Source organism: Pollicipes pollicipes, unplaced genomic scaffold (assembly GCF_011947565.3).
Source record: "Pollicipes pollicipes isolate AB1234 unplaced genomic scaffold, Ppol_2.1 Scaffold_3087;HRSCAF=3621_pilon_pilon_pilon, whole genome shotgun sequence".
Lineage (NCBI taxonomy): Eukaryota > Metazoa > Arthropoda > Thecostraca > Pollicipedomorpha > Pollicipedidae > Pollicipes > Pollicipes pollicipes.
The window spans coordinates 17,444,275-17,454,003 of NW_023596225.1; the positions used below are offsets into that span (position 1 = coordinate 17,444,275).

Below are 9,729 nucleotides of genomic sequence, written 5' to 3' on the forward strand. Positions count from 1 at the left end.
TTCCAACGAGGCTTTGTAGAGCATGTATCTTGCCTGGTAATTGTCCTTAGAAATTGTACGCTATTACGAAATACATATATTTGTGCACGCTATGGTATTTGCCGTGCCAAGAAAGAGATGCGCTCCGTGCATAATTGCGGACACGGACACAGCCGGGACACAATTCGACCATTTAACGTAACAGGCGTCACGAGGACAAACATAAACCACTAGATATTTAAACAATGGAGGCATTTAGCGCGCCATCGGGTAGCGTCGCCATCATGCCGTTCGCCACTCAGGTCCGAGGGCAGTCCGGCTCAGGATCCCTGGGCGTTATTGGGCGGCGTGCCCGGCGACCCGGGGCGTTGGCCCCAGGATTGTTTTTGCAGACGTTCCTCCAGTTAGGATGTCGGTTGCTTGTCAGTTTAATTTGCATGAGAAAGGTAACTTAAAAATTCCTGCATGATACGGAGGATCAACAAATATAGATCATTGCTGTCAGCTCGGAATGTGAACTATGTTGAATGATAGGACCAGAATTCCCAATGATGGTGTCAAAACATCAAGAAAGCAAATGTGAACACTGGATGAATAGCTGTCATCAGTACTCTGCTAAATCCGATTTGTTATTTCATGCGGAAGAAAACAATGCGTAAATCAAGCAACACCTAACACTATGGCACATGTTGCACGGAGAACATGCCTGTGGAGCATATCATCACCTGTTTTTGTACTGGTGATTACATATGTTGCCTTGGTGTTTTTTGTGATGGGTGTCTTTGCAAGCCATGAGGTAGGTAATTCAACCGTTCAACAACTCTTGCATCGTCTTGAGCAATAGCTAAAAACCCGTGGAAAGGCGGCTACACCAAACAAAGCTGAAATGGTCTTGAACAGAACTGCATGCGCCAGGCGTTTTTTTTTTTTTAGACAGCTGACGACCGATAATTCGAACGAAATCCCTTCCTGAACGGATGGTCCTCTCACGGGAAGCGATTTCCGCCGGCGCACGATTCGAGTCAGCGGAACGGCGCCTGAGTGTATACATGGGCCGGATAGTTCGGATCGAGGACGGATCCCGGCTCCATTCGAATCCCAGCTGCCCATGTAAACGGGGTAAATGGGGCTCCTCAATGAGGATCAACCGGCGCGAAGAAATCATCCTATGCCGACTACGACTAGGACATACAAGGTATACCCATTAGTTCCTTATGGATCGAGAACCAAGACCTACCTGTGAGAACTGCGTATGCCCCCCGAACAGCACAACATATGTAGTGAAATACCCATTGTTTGCGCGTCAGCGACGACGTATTGTGGAAATATGTCAAATATGGAACGCCACTTTGCATGAAATCACTGGCAATGATTATCCGGTTCTTATTGAGGAAGCGTTTAAAGTATTACGTCTTTGCAAGCTTTTGAGATAACTATGGTGCCAGTGCATACTTCTGCGCGAGCATGCATGACAAGCCTGAAGCTTGTAAAAGTGTAGTCTATCATGTGTATGCGTGCGTTTTTCCTTTTGTTTTCGTTTTGATCCACCAAGTGATATGGCTACGGTGTGTTTCGTCTCTCTCTCTCTCTCTCTCTCTCTCTCTCTCTCTCTCTCTCTCTCTCTCTCTCTCTCTCTCTCTCTCTCTTTCTCTCTCTCCTCTCTCCCTCCCTCTCTCTCCCTCTCTCCCTCTCTCCCTTTCTCTCTTACTGTGTGTGTGTGTGTGTGTGTGTGTGTGTGTGTGTGTGTGTGTGTGTGTGTGTGTGTGTGTGTGTGTGTGTGTGTGTGTGTGTGTGTGTGTGTGTGTGTGTGTGTGTGTGTGTGTGTGTGTGTGTGTGTGTGTGTGTGCATGTGCGTGTGTGAGTTCGCTTCTATTTTTATTATTTTTCTATAACTTTATATTTCTTTGTAGTTTAGCAGGAAAGACCCCGTAGCGAGCAACAGGAAAGACCCCGTAGCGAACTGAAAAATGATGAAAGACCTGCGACCAACTTGTCGGACTGAGCGAACGGAAGCATAGACGCGAACTGATTGGTAAGGTAACAATATGTGGATATTTGAAAGCGACGCATGGAGAGCAGATTCCGTGCCAGAGTGCTGCCAGAATGAGTTGCTGCAATTTATCACAAGGTGACGTGCACTTTGCAGCAGCACCCCAGTTGCCAAACAAATGTGTGTGTCACCGCGATTCATGTGGTGTGTGCCGCTGAAGTTGCGAGATCTTGTGCTATTGTTTGAGTGTGGAACGGGTGAGGTGATCGAGGGGACCCGGCCTGTTGGTATAAATGAGTAGTTTACTTGTATGCAGATACAACGACTCCTAATTCTGTAGCTCGAGATATTGTTAACTACTGAGTACCAATGCATCCTTTGCACCAGGATCCATCCCGTGGCTAAATCTTTCATTTTCCTTTACCATGCTTAGCCCCTATACTATACCAAAATAAAGCAGCAAGGAAAATGTGAATACAAAAGGGACGCAGTGAAAACAACTGAAACGGACGATTGAGCCCAGGAGGCTATGCGCCCTAACCCAAGACAAGACTGGTCAGGACTGACTGCCGATTGATACGGACCTCTCCGCACCAATCGGCGCACCAATCCGCGCCAATTTCCGCACGCGACTCGTCAACCAGACTGGCGACGCGACCTTAACTCACTCGATGTGGCCGCCCAAATCTCACAGCATGGCTCCGCTAGTCGAGGAGAGCCTCGCCGCGCCCCGCACCCTCGTCGGACCTCATGCGGTCATCACTCCGCCACTCTGGGTGCATCACTGGGCCCACTCCGCTAGGGTGCTGGCCACCCCCGGAGGGCTCGAAATGGCCGGCTGTGTATTCAGCTTTCGGCCTGTTGCTAAAGCCCGAGTTCGATGCGACCGCCGGGGGGTTTACGGTGGATGTGACATCACGTGAAGTCCTGCCGACAGTGACTGGAAAGCATGTGCGAGTTGGGATGGAAGGGAGCTTCAGCCCTTGGTTCTCTCTGTGTCGTGATAACTGCGGTGATGAATATGAGTTAAATTACCATAATCTGTGCAATCACCCTCCTTTTGTAATGCCCTCACGTCAAAATAAGACTAGCGAGGTTAATGCCCTTTGGCAAGGTGCATTTGGCGTCGTCACACCTCGTGCCACATCGGCTAGCGCGCAGAGACGCATCGTTTTTCTCGTCACGGTTGACATGTGCCTTCCTTTGTGCGGCGTGGCGTCGTCAGCATTGTCGCTGCGATGTTCATGTGTCTGGCGCGCGCGAGGCGCGGGGCGTGGTTGCCAGTCATTTCACGCTGTCTCCATGCGCGAAGATCGCCCAAAATACCCGCTTATAAGTGTTGCCACACGCCATTTGATGGCCAATCTAGTGTTAGGTTTCATCGTGGCAAAGGTAAGGCCCGCCTTTGCCGACCACAGGTTTTCTTTTCCCATAGCGATGTTTGCGGGCTGAAGCGACCACCTGAAGTCTCATCTCAATTCTGTCAAGTTTGTCGTGCGGCGTGCCGTTATATTCACGCTTATTGTTGCGGTCATTAACACGCGTCCGGGTGGCCGGTTAAATACCCTTCGCTCGGGTTGGGGATCAATTTGACCCCCCTCCCTGAGATCTAAAGAACTAGGAGAGCTAGAGACGCCAAATTCACAGGGTGGGTTGACCTGTACGTGAACTCACTTATGTCAAAGTTTGAGGTTCCTAGATCATGACCTCTGTGACAAATAAGGTCAGGCAGGGTCAAATCCCAGATTGGTCCTCAAAGAGCCCTAGCACCTAGGTAGCTGTTCTCAGCAAAATTTCGCACGCTCATTTAAGGTCAGTGACCTTTTTTGACCCTCTAACACGCACCCGGGTTGCCAGTGGGATATCCTTCGCTCGGGCTGAAGTCAATTTGCCCCCCCCCCCCCTGAGACCTCGGGAACTAGGAGAGCTAGAGACACCAAATTCAGAGGGTGTGTTGACCTGTACGTGAGCTCACTTATTTCAAAGGATGAGGTTCCTAGGTCATGACCTTCGGGTCAAATAGGGCCAAACAAGGTCAAATTCCAGATTGGTCTCCAAAGGGCCCCTAGAATCTAGGTCACTCTTCTGAGCAAAATGTCACATGCTCATTTAAGGGCAGCGAACTTGTTAAACCTTTTAAAGGTCATGGTGACCAAAATGGTACAAGGCTGCTTTGAGTTTTGCATTTGGATAAGCGACAATGGTTACGTTAGGCAGCATGTTCCTAAAAACAAAACATTGACCTGGGTGATTTTAGACCAATGACCTATTGTGACCTTTAAGAAGTCCATTTGAGGTGTATAATACGGCTCCTGGTACCATTAATTCGAAATGAGGAGCAGAAACTACGCCATACAGTAAGTCCGAGTGTAATAAAACAGATTGGTTTTGACCTTGGTATGACCTCCATACCTGACCCTAGGTCAATGTTTTTTGTCTGTTCAATTGTTGTGTTGCATAAGAAAGCATCTCAGAGATGATTGACTTCGTCTAACACTCCGTTGTTTGATTGGATTGAATGATTCCCTAGAAACTGCCTTCGCTGAAACCATGGCCTGACTTTGACGTGCCATATCTCAGCAACCTTAAAAGGGACATCTAAATCTTTGATGCTAGACGATCCGCTACGCCGCGCCGTCCGGAAAACACTCCGAGAAAACCTTCGGGTCTCAATTTAACCCCCCACCCGAGCGCGTGTCAGCACGCCCCGAAGTAAACCGGCGAATTAACGCCATTACTGGAGCCCTGAACATGTGATCCCTCCCGCCCCAGGTACACACGGCGCTAGTGTGAGCCTCTGCACCCCATATACGATCCGATGGCGCTAGTGGGAGCCGCTGCACCCCATGTACGATCCGATCATATCGCAGTCTCGGTGCTGCCAGCCGGCGCGGAACAGGTATCGGCGGTACTGGAGCTAAGCTGACAATGCTGGGAGTATTAGACGACGCTGGTCTGCGGTCGGCACACCTTGAAAGTGCCACAAAAGTGCCGGTAATCGTTGCAGCCGCGGCGACTCTGGATGCATATCTGTTTGCATCAAATACATCTGAGCTATATGATACGCAGGATATTCTAGTGCCTGGCTCTTTTCCGGCCTATCCAACCCACATAGGCCATACTCTCAACAAAGGGGTGTGGCCTACGTGGGTCGGATAGGCCGTAGGCCATACTCCTTTGTTGAGAGTATGGCCTACGCGAGTTAGCATAGGCCATGGCCTTTTCCCAGGGTAGATCAGGAGTCCTAGTGTCAGGCTTCAAAAACTTCAAGCGTATGGTTGATGGAAAGAAGCCTGACGTTCAGCGGCCGGTTTCACTTGGCCGCAATTTTTGTATGCACGCGTGTGTGCGTGTGCGTATGTATGTATGTGTATGTGTATGTGTGTGTGTGTGTGTGTGTGTGTGTGTGTGTGTGTGTGTGTGTGTGTGTGTGTGTGTGTGTGTGTGTGTGTGTGTGTGTGTGTGTGTGTGTGTCCCCTGTGCTGGCATATCCCATGACGCGAAGCCCTATTGTCGCCGGTGATTAGACGTCAGCAGACGTGGATGTGCGTCAGTACTATGACGTCTCTTCCGTGGTTGACGAACGGGGCGACGGTCTGTGTCGTCAACGTGACGTTGTCCCGTCGCCTAATTGCATCACACGCGCGAAAAGCATCTTTTTCGAACGAGGGGGCGGAGAAAGAATAGAGTACCGGCAACACGCCGGCGGCAGCACGGCGCCGGTACCGGCGACCCACGCAAGTGCGGGACAGGACGGAGACAATGGGGCGGGACACCTTAGTGGCATGCTGACACGGCTGTTTCCGAGGGCCCGCCGACGCAGTGCAGCAACACCTGCGCGGGTACATAAATCGGCACCAGATGGGACAACAGTCATACGCCTAGACACTCGCCATAGGCTCGCCTCGGAGAGCACCCCGGCCGCTCACACCGCCGTTCCGCCGCACTGCTGAAGCCCAGCTCGGCCACCCCCATCACGTCACCCTCCGCCTCTTTGCCAGTGCCTGATGATCGGTCTGGGAGCGTTGTGGTGCCGCCGGCCGGCCGGCTGTGCCCTGCTGCTCGGCCTGGCAGCGGCGCTGGCCAGCCCGGCCGCCGCCGCCGACTGCGATGGAACGGGCGTGGTCAGCTGGACCAGCGAGTGGTCGACGGGCGCCAGCGGCGTGCTGCATGTCACCTTCCCGGTGACCGTGTCAAGCTGGCGCGTGGCGGTCAAGTTCGACTCGGACGTCACCTCGGTGCAGACGTGGCTGGCCAATCCCATCTGGAAGTCACCCACCAGGTACGTGCTGAAGAACAAGAGCTACAACGGCGCGCAGACGGCGGGCGCCACGCTCGACATCAACTTCAACATCGTGTTCGCCGAGGGCACGACGCCGGCCGTCGTCAGCGTGCGCACGTCGAACGTGCAGCTCTGCACAAGCACCCCGATCGTGGTGGCCACGACGGCCGCGCCGGGCAGCCTCTGCCTAGCGGCGGGCGCACTGGTGGAGAACAATGTCTGGGACACCGGCATGAGCGCCGATATGGTGCTCACCTTCCCCACCGACGTCAGCAGCTGGACGGTGGAGGTGACGTTTGACCAGGCGCTGACCGGGCTGGACACATGGGTGGCTGATGTCAGCACGGACGACAACATCGTCTACACGTTCACCAGCAGGTCGCACAACTCTGTCCAGGCAGCCGGCAGTCAACTGACGGTCGCCTTCAATGCGTACTTCGCATCCAAGGCGAGCGTCGTCAGCATGAAGCTGAATGGCGTTGAGCTATGCGACGGCACCACGACGCCTACCACGCCGGTCACCACAGCGTCCACCACCACCGCCGCCACCACAACCGCCGCCACAACGGCCGCCACCACAACGGCCGCCACCACAACCGTCGCCACCACAACCGTCGCCACCACAACCAGCAGCCCGGTGACGGGCGGCAGCGGCGACTGCCTGAGCTCTGGCGTGCTGGACGAGATCAGCGTGTGGAACGAAGGCTCGAGCAACAAGCTGGTGCTGCCTTTCAGCAGCGCCGTGTCCTCCTGGAGCGTAGAGCTCACGTTCGACCGGCCGTTGGACCGCCTAGAGATCTGGGTGGCGGATGCCACGACCACCGACGACATGGTGTTCACGCTCACCAGCAAGGATTACAACAGCGTGCAGCCGGCGGGCGCCCAGCTGGAAGGTGCTGTTCAACGCCTTCTTCAGCAGCAAGGCCGAGGTCACCAGCGTTCGCCTGAACGGTGAGGTTCTGTGCATCGCTGAGGGCGGCACCACCGGGACTGGCGGCACGACGGGTACGACGGCCGGTACCACTGCTGGTACTACCGCCGGTACCACAGCCGCGACCACCGCCGGTACCACACCTGCAACCACCGCCGGTACCACAGCCGCCACCACCGCCGGGACTACAGCCGGTACCACAGCTGCAACTACCGCCGGTAGCACCGCTGCAACCACAGAAGGCACCACCATCCCGACCAGTGACCTGCCGTACGATTACAACGAAGTGCTGATGAAGTCGCTGCTGTTCTACGAGGCGCAGCGGTCTGGCCCGCTACCGGCCGGCAACCGAGTCTCCTGGCGCGGCGACTCTGCCCTGGGCGACATCGGCGACAACGGCGAGGACCTCACCGGCGGCTACTACGACGCCGGCGACCACGTCAAGTTCGGCTTCCCGATGGCCGGCATGACGACCGTGCTGGCGTGGGGCGCACTCGACTTCGCCGACGGGTACGCGGCGGCCGGCCAGACCGGGTATGTGCTGGACGCCATCCGCTGGGCTACAGACTACTTCGTCAAGTGCCACGTGGCGCCGACCACCTTCTACGGACAGGTGAGGAGGGCCCAGTGGAGCAGAAAGGGTGCGTGGTAACTGGAAGCGGTTTAACTCGCCAGCTACACCAAAGATGTAGTTTGTTTTGATTGCCTCGTGTTAGAGAGCGCTGCTTTGGTATTTATTCATACAGCAGTTACTAAATCTCAGTTTTACGATACCCGACGATTATTACTTCAATGACTATAAGAGTCCTCTCAGTGTTTTCGCCTGTTAGTGTGCCCGCACCTTTCCCGTCGTGTGACCTTTACGTGCCGTCAGCTGGGCGACGGCGACATCGACCACGCCTGGTGGGGCCGGCCCGAGGAGATGACCATGTCGCGGCCGGCCTACAAGATCACCGCCTCGGCACCCGGCTCAGACCTGGCCGGCGAGACGGCCGCCGCCCTGGCCGCCGCCTCGCTCGTGTTCCGGCCGTCCGACCCGAGCTACGCCGACGTACTGCTCAGCCACGCCCGCCAGCTGTACAGCTTCGCCGACACGTACCGCGGCGAGTACCACAACAGCATCACCGACGCCGCCACCTTCTACAGGTGAGCACGGCGCTGAAACCGCTCCGTCGTGCGGTTGGTGTTCCCGGGACGGTGCGGTAGGACGTCCGCAGTGTTTACTGTCGGCCGTTCGGAGGCAGTGCTACCGTGGGCTACCGCTGACTCTGCGAAACACTGTTGGAAGTCAGAGACGATTGGTGACAGCCAAACGAAGCTTACGAAATTCTGAAATTCTCCGGGCGGTCCGTGGCACAGTTTCGATTTATGTATGCAGCTATGCACGTAAGTTGGTGTGCGAGTGTATGATGACATATTTACGGCCACAGCCATATACCTATATGTTCCTGCTGCCGCTGACCGCTGTCCGCTCGTGTCGCCAGGTCCTGGAGTGGCTACGGGGACGAGCTGACATGGGCTGCCGCCTGGCTTTACAAGGCTACGCAGGAGGCCAGCTACCTGACGGACGCCCAGCAACACTTCCAGCAGTTCAGCGCCCTTTCCCAGCGCGCCAGCGAGTTTTCCTGGGATGGCAAGCACGCCGGCGCCCAGGTGTTGCTGTACCAGCTGACGGGCGACGCGCAGTACGGCGCGCTGGTCAGTCAGTTCTGCGACTGGCTGGTGTCAGGCGCGCCGCGTACGCCGCAGGGTCAGCTGTTCTTGCAGCAGTGGGGCTCGCTGCGGCACGCGGCCAACGCGGCGCTCATCTGCCTGGAGGCGGCCGAGGCCGGCCTCAGCCCGACCCAGTACCGCCAGCTGGCCAAGGAACAGATCAACCTGATGTTGGGCGACGCCGGCCGCAGCTACGTGGTCGGCTTCGGCTCCAACCCGCCGCAGCGGCCGCACCACAAGGCCAGCTCCTGTCCGGACCTGCCGGCCGCCTGCGGCTGGAACGAGTACAACTCGGCTGCGCCCAACCCGCAGGTCCTGAACGGCGCTCTGGTGGGCGGCCCAGACGCCAACGGTGACTACCAGGACGTGCGCTCCGACTACGTCAAGAACGAGGTCACCACCGACTACAACAGCGGCTTCCAGAGCGCGGTGGCCGGCCTGCTATCGCTGCACGTGCGCGGCCTGTACCCAGCCTGAGGTCACCGAGATGCAGCTGGGTCAGGGCGTCGACGCTAGGGCCCTTGATCGCTGGTTATGTATGTTTTGGCGACACGAAGGGCGACGCGTGGGGTATGTGATCGCGGCTTATAGCTGCGACCATAATGGGCCAGCACTCGTAATCACTGCAGTCTATGTGCACCCTTGGGTTTTGGGTTACCGGACGTTCTGAAGCATGTGGGGTTCAATACACCAAACACGAGCCGCCTATGCGTTTCTGAATGCCAATTTATGACGCCATCGACCCGTACATGGTTACATGACGTTAGCTACAAGGCCAATCTTGTCTCACTGAACAATGCGGGAAAGCAGCGGTCTACGCGCAACCGTTCTGCA

General features: G+C 55.7%; 1 protein-coding gene across 1 annotated transcript; it reads left to right on the forward strand.

The window, feature by feature from the left end:
• The first annotated feature begins 6,970 nt into the window (after positions 1-6,970).
• Positions 6,971-9,595, forward strand: LOC119090532 (endoglucanase E-4). The gene is made up of 3 exons (XM_037213350.1): positions 6,971-7,795; positions 8,057-8,328; positions 8,667-9,595. Exons 1-3 carry the CDS (start codon positions 7,061-7,063, stop codon positions 9,370-9,372), a joined length of 1,713 nt encoding a protein of 570 aa, XP_037069245.1. The 5' UTR covers positions 6,971-7,060; the 3' UTR covers positions 9,373-9,595.
• The last annotated feature ends 134 nt before the right edge of the window (positions 9,596-9,729 follow it).